Source organism: Portunus trituberculatus, chromosome 14 (assembly GCF_017591435.1).
Source record: "Portunus trituberculatus isolate SZX2019 chromosome 14, ASM1759143v1, whole genome shotgun sequence".
Lineage (NCBI taxonomy): Eukaryota > Metazoa > Arthropoda > Malacostraca > Decapoda > Portunidae > Portunus > Portunus trituberculatus.
This window is the reverse complement of record NC_059268.1, coordinates 18074184-18092534: the sequence shown is the minus strand read 5'-3', so window position 1 is coordinate 18092534 and position 18351 is coordinate 18074184. Positions and strand designations below refer to the sequence as shown.

General features: G+C 42.3%; 1 protein-coding gene across 1 annotated transcript in view; it reads right to left on the bottom strand.

The window, feature by feature from the left end:
* Window positions 1-385: 385 nt before the first annotated feature.
* The window catches only part of LOC123503561 (adenylate cyclase type 3-like), a 211272-nt gene continuing 193306 nt past the window's right edge, over window positions 386-18351 (bottom strand). The window contains exons 7-22 of the mRNA XM_045253430.1: window positions 18017-18175; window positions 17306-17444; window positions 15952-16062; window positions 15428-15543; window positions 14089-14250; window positions 12380-12467; window positions 11162-11278; window positions 9935-10138; window positions 9274-9377; window positions 8483-8558; window positions 7738-7963; window positions 7180-7262; window positions 6865-6963; window positions 6570-6693; window positions 5814-5938; window positions 386-5264 (exon numbers count right to left, since the gene is read on the bottom strand). Coding sequence (XP_045109365.1) covers window positions 5130-5264; window positions 5814-5938; window positions 6570-6693; window positions 6865-6963; window positions 7180-7262; window positions 7738-7963; window positions 8483-8558; window positions 9274-9377; window positions 9935-10138; window positions 11162-11278; window positions 12380-12467; window positions 14089-14250; window positions 15428-15543; window positions 15952-16062; window positions 17306-17444; window positions 18017-18175 — 2068 coding nt within the window. The 3' untranslated portion in view covers window positions 386-5129. The remainder of the gene's footprint in view (window positions 5265-5813; window positions 5939-6569; window positions 6694-6864; window positions 6964-7179; window positions 7263-7737; window positions 7964-8482; window positions 8559-9273; window positions 9378-9934; window positions 10139-11161; window positions 11279-12379; window positions 12468-14088; window positions 14251-15427; window positions 15544-15951; window positions 16063-17305; window positions 17445-18016; window positions 18176-18351) is intronic.

The following is an 18351-nucleotide window of genomic DNA, read 5'->3' as shown; positions in this document are numbered from 1 at the left end:
ATATAGTTCGGGAGAGAGGATAACGAGAGATAATCATGAGAAATACACGTATGATGTATGTACAGCACGTGATCTAACACAACGGAAGCAGTTGTTTTGACAACTTGATACTTTACCATGATGACACTTCTGAAGCCCACTCTCTCTCTCTCTCTCTCTCTCTCTCTCTCTCTCTCTATTGGGTCATCTGTCTTCGATTGTGCTACACAGCCAAATGAAATAAGGATACTGTAGTGTATACTAGCACAATCACACACTAGTGTAGGAGAGAGAAAAGAAAAAACTGGCATCACCGTTAATATTCACGAGGATACTAGTAGTGTTGAAGTAATATACCTAGGTAAGCGTCGCTAGTCTCTACATCAGGCAGCACGAAACACATTTCTGGAGCCACATGACTTTATTACACTCTCGCGACACTTAACGAACCACAAGCAACCTCAGGTTGCGCGTGAAAAGGAACAAGAAGCAGCTGACGACGTTAACACAATCATCTACATTGTTGGTTCTGCAGTACACATTTACAACCTACTCATATACATATTGTATACATACTTCGTGAGGAAATACACAGGATAATTCATGTATACAGATTTTTCACTGTGGTATTCTGGAACAGCTGCCCCGGCCCACCTCATTAGTGTTTGCCCGAGGCAGGGCGCAGGGTTCTGCACTCCGCAGCCATGACACGCCACGCTACGGGGACACCTGCCTACCTAAATATACCTTGAAGGGTTGTCATGAAGTCAGCCGTTATAGAAATAGAGAGATGCTATGTACAAAAATAGTCTAAATATTCTCAAAAAATAGTATATACTTTTTCCACCGATATGTCACCCCACCTCCCGCGAAGAACCCACCATATGCTTATTGAATTTGAATATTGATTGGATGCCGCGTCTGCATACCTCGGCACCGTCTTGTCTTCCACTGGAATGCTAACCGTTGTTGGCGCCCGCACTTTGGGGAGACGATGGCCAGCATACCATCATTATTAAAAACTAACTTCGTCATTGGTCAGAATTGTAACATTGCTCCTGTACTAAACACTGTTGATTACCACAACGCCGCAGCAAAGATCACTGAATAATGGACCTGTATATCTTGTGGGGGGTGAGGGTGAATGCCTGTGGTGTCTAACTGACGCCATTTTTTTTTTTTTCAACATATCTATTTATTTTGGAAGTGGAACGGTATTTGGGCCCATGGAGGAAGAGAAACGTTTGTGATGTGTCTGATGGAGGATATTTGTAATGTTTCATCGAAGAAATGTATGTTTTTTTTTTTTTTCTTTACGTCATTCCAGTTCTTGGATTTCTTACATGGAAAGTTTGTAAATCTACGGACTTTACTGCTCTGTACGCGGTCAGCACTAACACGTTCTTCAAGCGAATGATATCAAGGTCAGCCTGTTGTACCCTTAATGTACTCCTTGCAACCCGGTGAGAGGATGGTTACTAACAGGCACTAAGGAAGACTTATTGTGGGGCACTAAGGCACCTGTGCGGTGGCCTGTGCCTGGCCTGTGCGGTGGAGAGAAGTAGAAAGCTTTGGGTGTTCGTGGTTGCAGGGTCTGAAACCACCATGAATCTTTGTGACAAAAATAGGTGCAAGGCTGATACTACTTTGAAACACCATCGCTCTCTTATCACTTCCACATTAAACATTTCAGGAATTGTTTAATTTTGAAGAAATGTTGTATATATACCTGCAAGGTTATGGCAAATGCCTCTTGGCAAATGAAATAATGAAGTGAATAAAATGTTAATATTAGCTAAATGAATCAGTGACCACCATCAACATCAACTCATTTCTTACTATCACAAGTTTGATTTCCATGTATCCTACACACACTTGATTATTTGAGTAAGTTTTTTTTCATGGTTTCAAAACAAAAGACATTACACATGATGGGCCAACCTCTTTCAGTAATAACTTGGTTATTTAAAACTAACCTAGCTAATTATGTATGTGTACCTCACCTCTATGAATATCTTTGTACTTACAGCATTATCTTCCATAATCTGCTTCAGCATTTGATTCCCAAAGGCTAGTTGCTCCTGATAATAAAGTGATAGATGTTAAATTTTGATAAGATAAACTACACCCTTGGTAAGCAGACAGTTTGTATCAGAATTAAACAATGATAAGTCAGTGTTTGGAGTATCAATGAAAACATCCTGAAGGCTGAAAGTTAGGACATTATCTGAGTTGGATTGTAGTTCAAAGTTCTATATAATGTAATAGTGGAAGTTTGTAAATGCTACATAGCTTTGCTAAAACACATGTGCAACAGTGAAATTCATATCTTCATGGTTATGCTGATTACAATTTTAGTTTTCAGTTACAAGACAAATATCAAACAAAATTCCAGTCAGAATGCTTTGCATAACAAAATTTTTCACAGGATCATGTACTACATACATATATATCGATATAGTTGTTTATAAGGCTATTTGCCCAATTACCTGGTGTTACCTATAGCTAAGAGATATGTCACTTTTAGCAAGTGACTACAATGATTGCTCTTGCAACCTGTGGTCCCTGGTTTGATGCTCCCAAGATCTATAGCTGAAAATTCAAAGTATCAGATTTCTTCTGATTAATATGAAATGGCTTCTAGAACGTGAATGCTACAAGGAAAAGTAAAGGAACAACTGACTGGATAGACATGAAATTATCAATACAAATTATAATTATTAATCAGTCTCCGCCAGAAGAGAGAATCCCTTCAATATCAAATTACTAGTATATTAAAGAGATATTTCACTTGTATTAACCAATGTACAGGAGAAACAATTTGACATCAAGCTTGATTCTGGAATAAACTAATCAATCTGATAAGCTGACAAGACCAGTTTGGAATAGGACAGGTAGTTCTGTGTTAATTTATTTTGGAAAACCTTTCTTAATGAAGCTGGTGTGTGAGCTAAAAGGTGTATGGTTTGTATGTGTGCCTATTTTACAAATGATGATGATGATGGCGGTGCTGATAATGCAGATGATGGCGATGGTGACTGTAAAGATAATGATAATAATGATGATGAAACTGATTCTTACAGTGAATAAACTTTTTTTACCTTGCACAACTTAATTAAAAAGTAAGTAGTGTAATGATATCAACCGGGCTCTGTGTATGCAATGCTTCTTTAATTAAAAGTAGTGGTCAAACTGCAGATATATGAAACATGTGCGCACCTCTTATCTGGAGTACTGATCTGCACCGTCATTAAGCAAAGTGTCTGCTGCTCTCATTGGGCACCAACATGTGTTACAATGTGAATGAAAACCTCGAAGCTTCTTTCTAGCTTGTTTTCTCATATACTTCTTGTGTCATCATGCTGGGGAGATTGGTTTATTGGTCCTCGGAGTAAGTTCCAGACTCCTGTGAGCATCCTGGTTCATCAGACAGGCTGTTGTGAAAATTTTATTATTTTGATACATCATTTTCTGTTCACTAACACTGTAAAGCGGAAAGTATGTGAATTTGAAGAAAGGATGACCCAAGTTTTGTCTCAACTACAGAGAATAGTCTTAAGTAGGTACTTTCTCCGGCCCAGCATGAAAGACATCCAAAGCTTTAATAGTTCAACTGGTTCTATACAGTCACATTCGACACGTTTATTTACGCTGATACAACACAAGCATCAGGGAGCATCAGTGGGAAGAGGACAACACATATCAATGGATTGTTTTACAGACACACATGGAGTCATAATAACTACAGCAGTCACTGTCTTATTTTTCTAGAGATTCTGTGATTCAACCCTTAGATAAGAGCAGAATCATTCAAAACAGTTGGCAGTTACATTTTACACTAGCGAATCACAGATAACACTTCTAGTCAAAAAATGATAAATTTTGACTAGTCAATAAAGATTCAGACTTTATGTTATTTTACAAGACCTGACATAAATAACATCTTTCCCAGAAAAAAAATAACTTTTCAAAAATATTCACTGGTATCACAATCACATGCATCTTCCTTTACATCAGTTTGTTCAATCTGAACTTTAAGCATACACAAAACTGTCTGTCACATGTTTATCAAATTGTGCAGCTGAGGGTTTGTGTTGTGTGGAAGATGCCTTTTAATTTTTCCCCTCATTAAAGTTTCCCACATAAGTGTATCACTTCTAAAAACAAATCCTATCTACCTTGGTTCATGTTAAAAGGTTCAGGCCAGCAGTTACTGTGCTGGCCTCTTCTGGCCCCATGTGGAATGTAGGGTAAGTCGTGATTCAAGAAGAAGGCTTCAGTGTTACTAAATGTTAAATGTGTGGATTCAAAATGATGAAGTACATTTGTTAGTGAATCCTACTTTTGAATGTACAAATGAAAGTCTATTTCGTTAATGAACTAGTATATAGAAGAGATGTAATCTAAATAGATACTGTACATAAAAAGTAGACTTATCTTTTCACAAAGTAGTATCTAAGATATGAGCTAAAATTGTTGTTGTTGTTGTTGTTGTGGTGGTGGTGGTGGTGGTGGTGTGTGTGTGTGTGTGTGTGTGTGTGTGTGTGTGTGTGTGTGTGTGTGTGTGTGTGTGTGTGTGTGTGTGTGTGTGTGTGTGTGTGTGTGTGTGTGCACATGTGCGCTCAACAAAGCCAGGTCACGAGCGGACTCGCAAGTACCAGCCGTTACCCTTTTAGTGGTAGCTTAGAGTTCATTATTACCGATCTTCGGGTAAGACTGAGCTCACACACCACACATCCTGGTCATGGGAGAGAGTAACTGCTCAGCTTATCGGCGGAAAAATCCCAGAGGTGACCAGCCCCTAGTGGAATTCAAATCTATAGCAGCCATGGCGGCCAACACAGACTCACCCCCTTTTAGCATTGAGACACGAGGCTGTGTGTGTGTGTGTGTGTGTGTGTGTGTGTGTGTGTGTGTGTGTGTGTGTGTGTGTGTGTGTGTGTGTTTAAAGCAAATAAATATATGTATATAAGTGAAATACTTGACGTTGTGATAGTGCAGAGGGCTGCAGAATCTACAGCCATGCTCGGGTGGGGTTATGGGGACTGGTGGGTGATGGGGGTCACCTCATACTGGTACTTGTTACACAGCCTCATGTTCTCAAGTTTTCGTTTCCTCATCAGCGCGGGAATAGTCCAGCGACTCCCCATTCACTTGCTGTGGGCTGGCAGCCTTCCCACCAGGTAGTAGGTCATCAGCTCACCCTTGCCCTTCACTGCTATGAGGCCACGCTGCTCAAACACATAGCCAAAGTGTTGCAGGATCTTAGTAGTTTCTTCAGTTACCTGAGAGAGAGAGAGAGAGAGAGAGAGAGAGAGAGAGAGAGAGAGAGAGAGAGAGAGAGAGAGAGAGAGAGAGAGAGAGAGAGAGAGAGAGAGAGAGAGAGAGAGAGAGAGAGAGAGAGAGAGAGAGAGAGAGAGAGAGAGAGAGAGAGAGAGAAATTAATACAGAAATTATGTTGCTATATCTATAATGAATTGTGTATTAATCAGATAGATATTCTAATCTCCGTAATTGCAGATAATCATTGCACGCTTCAGCTTCACGAGAAGTCATACTGCACTGCGTATTAGTATTACTTAGTCTGCAATGCTCCTCATTCCTAAACTTTGAAAGAACACTTCTTTAATACATATATTTTTCTGCAAAACTTTCACTTTTAGAACTTTAACTGAAATGAGTAAAATGAGTTTGAGAAATAAATCAAAGAAACCTGTCAAATTTATCAGTCTGGCTTCAAGCCAACTACTAAAACAGACACTTAATTTTGTGGTGCATGTACGAAGAAAATGTATCGTCCCTATTGGTGGGTCCGTACAGAGCGCGTCTCTCACCTGGATGCAGCCTGCTTTCCCCGTGGACTCCATGCGGGAGGCTACATTGACTGTGTTGCCCCAGATGTCATAGTGTGGTTTTCGAGCACCAATTACGCCAGCAGTGATGGGTCCATGGTTGATTCCTGCAAACAATGACGTGATAATAATAATAATAGTTTAGTTTAATCATATTGCAGCCTTACAAATTAAAACCACATGTTACAAAATACTTAGGCATACATATATCTTAAGTATACACCCAGCATCGTAGTCTTATCTTACAATTCGATACTATGGCTGCCAGATGGCGCCAGATAAACCATTACACTAGGCCTGGGATGGCAGGTCACTCTCACCCAGTGATGGGATTCAGACGGTTCGCACCGGGTCGTAAGAATCTGTTCTTGGAATTCGGAGAGAGAGAGAGAGAGAGAGAGAGAGAGAGAGAGAGAGAGAGAGAGAGAGAGAGAGAGAGAGAGAGAGAGAGAGAGAGAGAAGAGAGAGAGAGAGAGAGAGAGAGAGAGAGAGAGAGAGAGAGAGAGAGAGAGAGAGAGAGAGAGAGAGAGAGAGAGAGAGAGAGAGAGAGAGAGAGAGAGAGAGAGAGAGAGAGAGAGAGAGAGAGAGAGAGAGAGAGAGAGAGAGAGAGAGAGAGAGAGAGAGAGAGAGAGAGAGAGAGAGAGAGAGAGAGAGAGAGAGAACCAAACTGGGAAGAAAACGAGAGGTAAGATTAAGTAAGGATTTAACAGCAACAGAAGAGTAGGATTGTGCACTCACCCATTCTCAGCACAAAGTGGTTGAAGGACTGCTCGTTGATGGACTGCAGAGCTCGCACCAACTCAAACGCAAAGTCCACCAGCAGAGCCAAATGAGCCCACCTCACCTTCACTGGGTCGTCCTCCTGCAATACATAAGCCAATACAACATTTGAAAAGTACACTAATCTCTCTCTCTCTCTCTCTCTCTCTCTCTCTCTCTCTCTCTCTCTCTCTCTCTCTCTCTCTCTCTCTCTCTCTCTCTCTCTCTCTCTCTCTCTCTCTCTCTCTCTCTCTCTTTCGCTGGTATCACTTACCTTCACCTGACGGGAAGGGTTGAGGCCGCTGGCAGCCATGTACGTGGAGCCGATGGTTTTAATCTTAATGATGTCATGAAACTGAGTTGCTTCTAGTAACTGTGGAAGAAAGGGAGATCAGTCAGTACTATCAGGTCTCAGTGCACACATTCCCTACTTATACAGAAGATAAAAATACAATAAGAATCAGTTCAATGCTACGTAAACATCTTTTCTCCTGGAATCACCTACAAGTTTTGAAAACTGGTTTTTGTGTTAATGTCTTTTAAATATTAGTTCAGAAGCTGACAAAAGCCCAAATAATTCTGTACTTACCTGATCAAAATCTGAAATGACCTCGTTGAGGAAACGCAAGCACTCCAGGCCTTGGTTGTTGACGGATTCCTCAGAATAGAAATCTGGAAAAAGAAAAGAAAAAAAAAATTCATATATATATATATATATATATATATATATATATATATATATATATATATATATATATATATATATATATATATATATATATATATATATATATATATATATATATATATATATATATATATATATATATATATATATATATATATATATATATATATATATATATATATATATATATATCACGGATGCCATACCTAGTTGAAAACACTAGAATACCCATAGCATTGTACTCTTTCCTCAATTACCTACGGTAATAAATTGTAAATGATATCTACATGTTTCTATAATTTTTCACAAATCTTAATTCTATTTATCTTTTTTTTGTTACTCATGACAACAGCTCTGGCATTTGTTATCTATGGTTGGAATACGAATGATATCTAATAATGTCAGTTAGTTTAGCATTTCGATGTTTTACTGATGACCTTTCTCACTCTCTCTACTCACCACTGAAGTTGGGCATGGAGGCAAAAAGGACACCAATCTCCTCATAGCTCTGGGAATACAGCTCCTCGTGTTTCTTTTTCCTGATCCCCATGAAGTGAGTTGCGACATGCTGCGGCAGAATGTTGTACACCAGCGCTTCATTCCTCTGCCTGATGTCTGCTGCACGTTCCCTCTGCTCCTCCACCTCCCGCCGCCACAGATACAACAGACGGGAGGTTTTCTCTGTCTGTAAGGAAAGCTGCTTTGTAGATGTGTCTTTTGAGAAGCTTCCAATTGTCTATGTCTATTGGTGTATCTAAACTAAGAGGACAATAAAAGAAAAAAATCAGTCTCTTTCCTTTGAAAAATGGATGGTCTTCAAAAGAGAGAGAGAGAGAGAGAGAGAGAGAGAGAGAGAGAGAGAGAGAGAGAGAGAGAGAGAGAGAGAGAGAGAGAGAGAGAGAGAGAGAGAGAGAGAGAGAGAGAGAGAGAGAGAGAGAGAGAGAGAGAGAGAGAGAGAGAGAGAGAGAGAGAGAGAGAGACTCATTCAACTTGCTGCTCCCAAAGAATAATCCTACTAAGAATACCACATAAATCCAGCTCAACAAAAGGATTTACGCAGGAAATACATTCTGAGCGAAGTATCATTGAACAACTGGCAATTATCAAAGGGAAATGTAGATACCCAAAAGAGCTGATAAACCTCATTTCATACATATTTTTTTATTCATCCATACGAGTGAATACCTGTGGCGGGTCTACTCACCTGTCTGTTGAGGGTGATGAGGAGCAGAGTGATGAGACTCAACTCCACCGACAGACTGACAGGCTCCCACACGTACCTGGAACACAACACAGCCACCACAGCAGCGTCAGTATCAAAGGCTTCAAGATACATACTTCCGGGAGTTTGTCACGGTACAGTCACGCAAGAACACCATTGAGAAGTATCAGAGCACCTCGTCTTCAAATACGTCTATAAACCAAAGCGACTAATGACTCCTGTGATGATAAATAGACTTGGATCACTCTTTTCCTTCTTCCATGTAGTCTTATTAATGGAGGAACTAACTATGGAGAAACTTTTGCCTCCTCTCTCTTCTCTACTTTTTCCTCTTTCAATTTTTGCCCCATTCAGTGCACGGTCCATTTGACATTTAGCCTTTCCTTTCTCCATCTCCACATTTTTAGTTCTATTCACTTATTAACTTATAATTCATTTTTTTTCTTCCTTCTTCCAATTTAATAAACTCTCTCTCTCTCTCTCACACACACACACACACACACACACACACACACACACACACACACACACACACACACACACACACACATTTGAATTACACCCCGCACTTCATCACAATCAGCCACGTATGGGCCAACAAATCAGGTGCTGTCCATTCTTCCTTTTCGTCACTTCTTAAACCTGTCACTAAAGTATACCACAGCGATTCTACTGCATCCGAAAGTACATTGCGTTGTCATACCAGAATAATATCTAGTACATAGCCTTGAGTGATTCATGTACCGTATTACTGCCAGGCACGCGGTTCTTACCCCTGGTCGCTGTTGTGCTGCAGTTTCCACAGCATCAATAGGTTCATGGAACACTGGACGGCCGCCACCACCACCATCACCGCGCTCTTGATCATGTAGCTCACCTGGCGCAGAGAGAGAGAGAGAGAGAGAGAGATAGAGATAGAGATAGATAGATAGATAGATAGATAGAGAGAGAGAGAGAGAGAGAGAGAGAGAGAGAGAGAGAGAGAGAGAGAGAGAGAGAGAGAGAGAGAGAGAGAGAGAGTCAGTAACCATCACTTTTATTCACAAACGTATGCTCATAAGCCCAAATGGAACCAAGGCACCAGTTATCAGAGAGTTCAAGACGCCTCACATCTATCATAGTGACGCAAAAAACTGCCACACTACAAACAGACTTCTAAACTGTTGGGTAATGAAGTAATATAAGAAAAATAAACTAGGTCCTAAATATGTTTGATTTAGTATTATTTATGTATTTAGCATTTTTTAGGTATTCACGAAGTTTAGTAGGATTCACTTTAGTATCATTAAGATGTGGGATTAGTCAAACTATTCACGTAGATTAATACTATTCAGGTTAATGATTTCCAGGTAACATTCAGGCAAGTTAATTCTCCCCAGGTAAAAATAAATCCAATTAGCATCACTCAGGTGTAACATGTAAGTCAAAAATTACTTGTGCCAACAGGGAGGCAGCCAGCAGGATGAGCAGGGAGAAGCAGGAGTAGTAGGCGGGATGAGGGCAGGCCATGGCTCCCCTCGCTTCGTCTGCGGTGAGTTGGGCAGTTGCGTTGGTCACATTTGTCTCTATCAGCAAGTCCTCCTCTGTGGTGTTGGCGGAACCAGCGGCCATGGCGGTGAACGGGTCGCTGCACAAGAACTGATGAGGCGAGACGAGGTGGGTATGTAAGTAAGAACATTTTTTTTCCTTATCAGTAAAGCTTTTCAAATAGAGCAGTGCATCAGCGGAGGGCATGGCGTGAAGGTGTGGTGTGAGTATCCCTAAAACACACGTAAAAATAATATACTTTATATTTTTAGAGCTGAAACAGTACAAATTCGCTTTAATCCTGTAGAATAAATGAGGAACAAATAAACACACAACCACTCCACGCGTGACGGGAACAATACTGGCTGTTGTTTCTCTGTTAAACTCCACACATAATCCAGTCCATTAACACACATCTGAAAACTGTGGAAGTCTAATCCTGCTAATATATCAGACAAAGGACGGCATTCACGTATCATTCATCCTATCTACAGTGCGCCTTTCCTCTTACCAGTGATACCCAAACCTCATCACACTTGTCAATGACGCGCCCAGACTTGACGTTACCATTTCGTCTCCAAATTAGCTTTATGGTAATCAGATGAGGTGCGGAAAAAGAAAATGGATCAGAAAATGGATGGGGTATGAGGAAAGGATTGGTGAAAAAGAGCAGGCGGAATTGCAGCTGAGTAGAAGAAACAGAAAGGAATGGTTTGGTACGGGCACGTTAATAAATCAGAAGGGTGAGCAGAATGTTAGCAAAACTGATGGATCTGAGAGTGGGCAGATGGAGGAGACGAGGCACATCGAAAATAAAGACCAATGAGAGAGAGAGAGAGAGAGAGAGAGAGAGAGAGAGAGAGAGAGAGAGAGAGAGAGAGAGAGAGAGAGAGAGAGAGAGAGAGAGAGAGAGAGAGAGAGAGAGAGAGAGAGAGAGAGAGAGAGAGAGAGAGAGAGAGAGAGAGAGAGAGAGAGAGAGAGAGAGAGAGAGAGAGAGAGAGAGAGAGAGAGAGAGAGAGAGAGAGAGAGAGAGAGAGAGAGAGAGAGAGAGAGAGAGAGAGAGAGAGAGAGAGAGAGAGAGAGAGAGAGAGAGAGAGAGAGAGAGGCTCCAACACTTCTCGCCGCTGCACTTACCATATCGACAGTGTTTGCAGTAGCGGCCAGCACTACCAGGGAGGTAAACCACGTGACCCGCAGCCACACCACCGAATGCACGCGATCGCTGGCATGCAGGAGGGCCTCACACACTCTCTGCGGGACAATAGTGCACTAATAATAATATCACCAACAGCTCCATTACTATTCGTATGTGAGAAGGACACTGGCCAAGAGAGAGAGAGAGAGAGAGAGAGAGAGAGAGAGAGAGAGAGAGAGAGAGAGAGAGAGAGAGAGAGTGTGTGTGTGTGTGTGTGTGTGTGTGTGTGTGTGTGTGTGTGTGTGTGTAATTCACCACCACGGTTCACTGTTTGATCTGCTGCAGTCTCTGATGAGACAGCCAGACGTTACCCTACGGAACGAGCTCAGAGCTCATTATTTCCGATCTTCGGATAGGTCTGAGACCAGGCACACACCACACACCGGGACAACAAGGTCACAACTCCTCGATTTTCATCCCGTACCTACTCACTGCTAGGTGAACAGGTGAACAGGGCCTACACGTGAAAGGAGACACACCCAAATATCTCCACCCGGGCGGGGAATCGAACCCCAGTCCTCTGGCTTGTGAAGCCAGCGCTCTAACCCACTGAGCTACCGGGTGTGTGTGTGTGTGTGTGTGTGTGTGTGTGTGTGTGTGTGTGTGTGTGTGTGTGTGTGTGTGTGTGTGTGTGTGTGTGTGTGTGTGTGTGTGTGTGTGTGTGTGTGTGTGTGTGTGTGTGTGTGTGTGTGTGTGTGTGTGTGTGTGTGTGTGTGTGTGTGTGTGTGTGTGTGTGTGAGTGTGTGTGTCGCTTTACTCAGATATATGAACGTAGCTGAAAAGGTGGACCCATCTTTTCCTTTTAATTAATTAGGTAATGGCTCCATTCAATAAAAAGAGAAGAAAAGGACAAATTATATATTTTAGACATTAGGATCTCTCTCTCTCTCTCTCTCTCTCTCTCTCTCTCTCTCTCTCTCTCATTCTCTCTCTATTTCCTCCATTTATCAAGCTTCCTCACTTCTTTTTCTCCCTTTTCCTCCCTTCCTGTTCTCTTTTATCCATCTCTTACTACCTATTCTCATCTCTATCTTTTAATTCCTTCTCTTCTTTCACTTCTAATCCTTTTCCCCTATTCTTCCCTACCACACCATTTTTTCTCCAATATTTATCCCTGACCACCGTCCCAGGTCCTTCCCGCCACATCCTCTACTCACCACTGGGAAGGAGCGAGCAGCAGACACTGAGGCCATGGCGATGAGCAGAACAGCAGCCAGCAGATATACCACCACTCCACCACCGGCCCTAGGGAGAAAAGGTAAGCATCTAATATTAGTCTCTATTTTTTCTTCTCTCCTTGTGTTTATCCTTCTTGGTTTTGTGCGCCTTTTTATTTTTGCTCGTTTTTCTTTCTTAGTTTTGTTTATGTTTTCAAAGTTTGTTTCTGTGTTTCTTGTGTTGCTTTCGTGTTTGATTGACTTGTGAGTGTTTCATCGTATTCCGTTTTCTCTTTCTCTTATATTTTATTCGTCTCTTTTTCGTTTCCTAGTATTTTTTTTTCTATGTATGTTTTACACACACACACACACACACACACACACTCTCTCTCTCTCTCTCTCTCTCTCTCTCTCTCTCTCTTACTACCTTTACTCTAGTTTATCTTGCTTCAATCTTCATTCCTCTCAACCCTCTGTCACTTTTCTGGCGAGGGTGGAAGCTAAACCAAACGCACCGATTCTTCTCCCCCAAGTAAAGCTTCGCAATACATTTTTTATTCAGTGCGCTATGTAAAACGGGATAACGAATATTGGAACACACTCCTCTACACACAAACACACACACACACACACACACACACACACTAGCTGGAGGTAGCCTGAGAGAAGAAAGAAGCACTAGTTTTTGGGATGAGGGAAGGAGGTGGGGCAAGACTGAGTAATGAGTAATCTGCGAGTATGAGAAAAAACACTTAAATTATTGATCTATTTCACTCGTGCTTAATCTAGTGTAATCTGTAAATGTGCTTTTCTTTTGCCAATCTCTCTTAAGTTTATGATCATATTTCTACTCCCCTTCACAGTTTCAATCTAATCTGCAGCTTCCCTTCACTTGGAACATCACCTTTCTTGTTCCCTGTCGCCTGTCACTGCCACTTCCTGCAAACTCTACAGAATTTTCATTTGAGAGAAAAGACACATCAGCGCATTCAAGAGAGAGAGAGAGAGAGAGAGAGAGAGAGAGAGAGAGAGAGAGAGAGAGAGAGAGAGAGAGAGAGAGAGAGAGAGAGAGAGAGAGAGAGAGAGAGATATAACACAAAACCTAAAAAAAGAGAAAAAAAAAGCATGATGGATTAGGAAATGTAACGGCAGACAAAATGATTTCCAACCCCCATTAAAGAGGAAAAGGTAGACGAGTGTGGGTCACGTTACCAGATGAATGGTGTGGTAGCGTGACGTAACGACAGCGCAGGGACTTAGAGGTGGCCAGAGGGGGAAAGGAATGGTGAATGACGAGGATACCATGGCCGAGAGTGAAGTGGTGAGTGTACAGTGAAATGGACAGTGATGAGAACTAAGGGACACATAACATCACCATTATAATTAAAAGAGAGTGAACAGTGAATAGAAGGAATGGTGAGAAGGATGGTTAATTAAGGTCTCTCTCTCTCTCTCTCTCTCTCTCTCTCTCTCTCTCTCTCTCTCTCTCTTCTCTCTCTCTCTCTTCCATTCCTCCTCTTCCTACTTCCTCTCTCTTCCTCTCTCTCTCTCTCTCTCTCTCTCTCTCTCTCTCTCTCTCTCTCTCTCTCTCTCTCTCTCTCTCTCTCTCTCTCTCTCTCTCTCTCTCTCTCTCTCTCTCTCTCTCTCTCTCTCTCTCTCTCTCTCTCTCTCTCTCTCTCTCTCTCTCTCTCTCTCTCTCTCTCTCTCACCTGGGCATCACGAGCAGTCTGGCCAGGGCGATCAACACCACAACCAGCGGCACGGCGGTGGTGGCGGCGCCGCTGAAGGTCTCGCGGTGGTGGTGGTAAGCGCGCTCTGTCTTGTTGTCCCGGAAGCTCAGGGAGAGGCAGCTGGTCTGGCTCAGTAGGTCCCTGTGGGAGGGGTGTGCTACTCAGGTGTTGGTCTTCATCTAGGGGAGTGTTTGTTCCAGCAGAGATAAATGAGATACTTTGGAAGATGTGTAACGTATTCCTGGTTTCAATATAAGAGATTTCAAGAAACTCATTCTCTAATTTTGGATGATATTTCTTTATCCTTCCCTTCAGACACCTCAGAATGTCATCGTCTTTCTTATATTAAACAGAAAACTAACTCCTTCCTGGTGAAGTCTCGTAAGCAGGACTAAATTTGTACTGCTGGTTGTGAAGGCAATTCTGTTTGAGTCATGTTGTTTTCAATTATTCATAAACTTACTCCTTTGACAGCTAAAATATAACGTTTCATATTTGGATAAACATATACGATTTTTTTTTTTCCGCAAAAGATAAACTATTGGCGTTTTTTCGTAACCATTCCATTTCCTTCTGCAGATGGCGGTGTGTGTTTGTGTGTGTGTGTGTGTGTGTGTGTGTGTGTGTGTGTGTGTGTGTGTGTGTGTGTGTGTGTGTGTGTGTGTGTGTGAGAGAGAGAGAGAGAGAGAGAGAGAGAGAGAGAGAGAGAGAGAGAGAGAGAGAGAGAGAGAGAGAGAGAGAGAGAGAGAGAGAGAGAGAGAAGCCATAACAATTATACACTTAAATATAACTAACAAACTAATTTACATTTCGTCTAAGTAATCGTAGTTATGAATATTCAGAAATGCACACCGCGGAAATATTCTTATCACTTTTTTTCACATAATATCTACATTAAAAAAGAAGAGAGCATGACATGTTAGTTTAATACATCGAGGAGAACTGCTGTGTGTATTCAGCGTGTATATTCAGCATTAACAGAAAAGCAAGAATGTTATCACTATCTGCGTCTGTTACTGCTATCCACGTATCGCTACCTGCTCGTTTCCTGTTAGTGCAATTCCTGGAGGAGCTTATCTTTTCTGAAGTAAACTGCTAAATTCTAATCAATAACAACACATTCAAAGCTAAGTCAGTGAGGTAATGTGGGAAACAAAGATAAAAACACCAAAAATATGAAACCAGTAACTTTCCCCACCTTATTTCCACCTGCCATTAGAAAAAAGGAACCGGCTGAACAAACAAAGTGAACATTCCCGTGAGACACCAATGAATTAGTTTTGCTGGTCTCACACGACTTGACCTTAATGGAACTTACTTTCGGCCATCGCGGTTGACTAGTTCACTCTTCAGCTTGTGTTTGTAGGAGGAGTCAGGACGTCTACCTTCCTGCAGGGCCTTGAGGATTCTGGCCTCGTCCGCCGTGGAGAATGTCTGGAGAAGTGCCAAGAAGTGCCAGTGTCAGCGAAGGTCAGGGTAAATTGTTTTCTTAATTATCTTCCTTTCCCACAAAATTTTAGGGATATTGGAAGTATTTATTTATTTATTTATTTTTTTTTTTTGTTTATAGTGTTTAGTTAAGGTTTGGTAGTTAAATGTGGCAATCTCATACCGGAGACTTATTTTCTGGGTCAGTTTTTTTTTTCTCTCTCTCTCTCTCTCTCTCTCTCTCTCTCTCTCTCTCTCTCTCTCTCTCTCTCTCTCTCTCTCTCTCTCTCTCTCTCTCTCTCTCTCTCTCTCTCTCTCTCTCTCTCTCTCTCTCTCTCTCTCTCTCTCTCTCTCTCTCTCTCTCTCTCTCTCTCTCTCACACACACACACACACACACACACACACACACACACCGTTGAGTCCCTGGAGGCCATTGTGTTTTCGGAGGGAACGTCCCGGGAAGGTTGAGACGAAGAGCTCTTGGTACCATTCCTCATCATCTGAAGTGACGGCCGTGGTTTGTACTGGAGAGGGAGAAGAAGAACCTCAGAGTCTGTGTGTGCGTGTGTGTGTGTGTGTGTGTGTGTGACCCGAACTAAGGGACAGTAATGAGAACGTGTGTCAGTAGCTTCCTAGAGTGTTACGCAATGATGATCTGGTCCTGTGGTGGTGGTGGTTGTGGTGGTGGTGGAGACAGAAAGCCCTCGAGGATTCAGTAAATATTCTATAATTTTCACGAGTGGATGCTGAGAGAGTGACAACCCAGGAATTCATATTCGTACTGATATTTCCCAATAAAAAAATTGCAATACTCAATGAGTTTTGAATAAGTAAAATTGCATGCCTTGCTACAGAGTGAAGCTGGTAACATTTCCGTTGATTAAAAACCTGTTCTGCTTCAAACATTGCGGGATTTGAACTTGTGCACTCACTCGAGAAAAGACTGAACAAAATTGCACTATGACGGCAGAGACCACAATAACCTGACGAAACAAATGGTCAAAACAAGTTAACGGAAACAAAGCGAGTGGTGATGAAGTGAAGGGTGAAAAGCCGAGACCGACAGTGTGTCAGGAAGATAGAGTGGCGGTGTATGCAAGGGGAGAGGTGTTGGGGGAAGGCAGGCAGGCAAGGCGTGGAGAGGGATGTCAGGAGCGCTGTACGTATTCCTAAACAGTGACTGGGTTATGAGGATGTGCTCCACTCTAGGCGGCACTGGGAGTTGATGAAGAGTGAGAACATTAAGATTTTTGGATATGAACACGAAATTCATGTTATAAAGTGAGAATGCACATAATACCTGCACAGTGTGAGGATTATAACACAATCTTAATACTTTAGTGCACTTTGAAAAATTTTGAAACATTTTGTTATGACTTATATGCGATAATATACCGTACAGGGCATATTGTCTACAAGGAGCTGTCGTATGTTATATATAGGTGTCCAGAAAAAACGTCAGTATGTGTATGCATCTACCAACATGTCAAATTACACCCACAAACGAATATCCAACTTTTACTTCGTCGAATCTAAATGAACATCACATTTCCTATTCCGCTCGCAATTTCCCATACCTCCCAAGAATCTCCCAGGAAAGCACACAGTATTAAGAAGAGCCGCCTCTCAGAATGGCTGGGCTGTTGGAGGCGGCGGGGCGTGAAATGTGTGAATTATGGGAGGCGCTGAGAGGTGGTGTGGCATGGCTGTTGGACGGCGGGACAGGGATTCACAGACATTCAACTTAAACTAAAACCTTTAACTTACTGGGCGCAGGACCTTGGAGATAAAGTAAGTCTTGAGTCCCGCGGCTCTCAGAGCGTCTTCCCTCTTTTCCCCATACGCTGGCTCCACCTCGAACTCCCCGCCAATGTATTGCAGGGTCTTGTTGCTGATGTGTACGCGACTGTGGGAATGAGAACTGCTATGAGTGGCCGAGACAATCAAACGGAAAAATAACAATTACAGCCATTCGTCCCCTAGTTAATGACGTTAATTAGCGATACTGAGAGAGAGAGAGAGAGAGAGAGAGAGAGAGAGAGAGAGAGAGAGAGGGCAAAGGTAGGAAAAAAATACTTCTTGTCACGGAAGAGAAGAGTTGTGGGGACGAGAATGGAAAGGTCAGGGAAGGTTAAAGTAAAGTCGATGAGGAGTCAAGCGTTTGTCGTGAGGTAATGGCGTACTCACCCACCCACCCACCCACACACACACACACACACACACACACACACACACACACACACACACACACAACAAACACACACACACACATTTAGAAATGCACGATTACTTCCACAAATACAACACAAGTACACCCATTAACAACATCCATTAATTAACAACCTCTATTACTTTACCAATCCGTGTCACAGTCAGCCAAACTTCCAAGCTGGGATTCCACACAAATCAGCCACCGTTGCATGTCTTTTCCCACACACTATGCAGCTCTGTTCACTCTGGGCACACTCGCTAGCTTACCCAGGCTTGCCACTGCTCTCCATCTTATTGGCGAGCACCACGTCCTTGCTGTACACATCGAACTGCCACTGCCTCTGTCCTAGCACCCCCGCCAGCACCGCCCCTGTGTGAATGCCGACTCGCATGTCCACCGTACACCCCGTAGTCTCCCGCACGTATCTGGAAATGTGGGGAGTGGTTGTGGATGGTGCAAGATCAAGTTAGTTTGGTTTCATTACCTTCTTAGCCCCTTCAATACTGAGGCGCATTTTAACCTTGATTATTGGGCGTGATTAGACGATTTTATTAGCATTAAGAAGGGTCTATGGAGGTCAGAAGATTAATTGCCAGAGTCT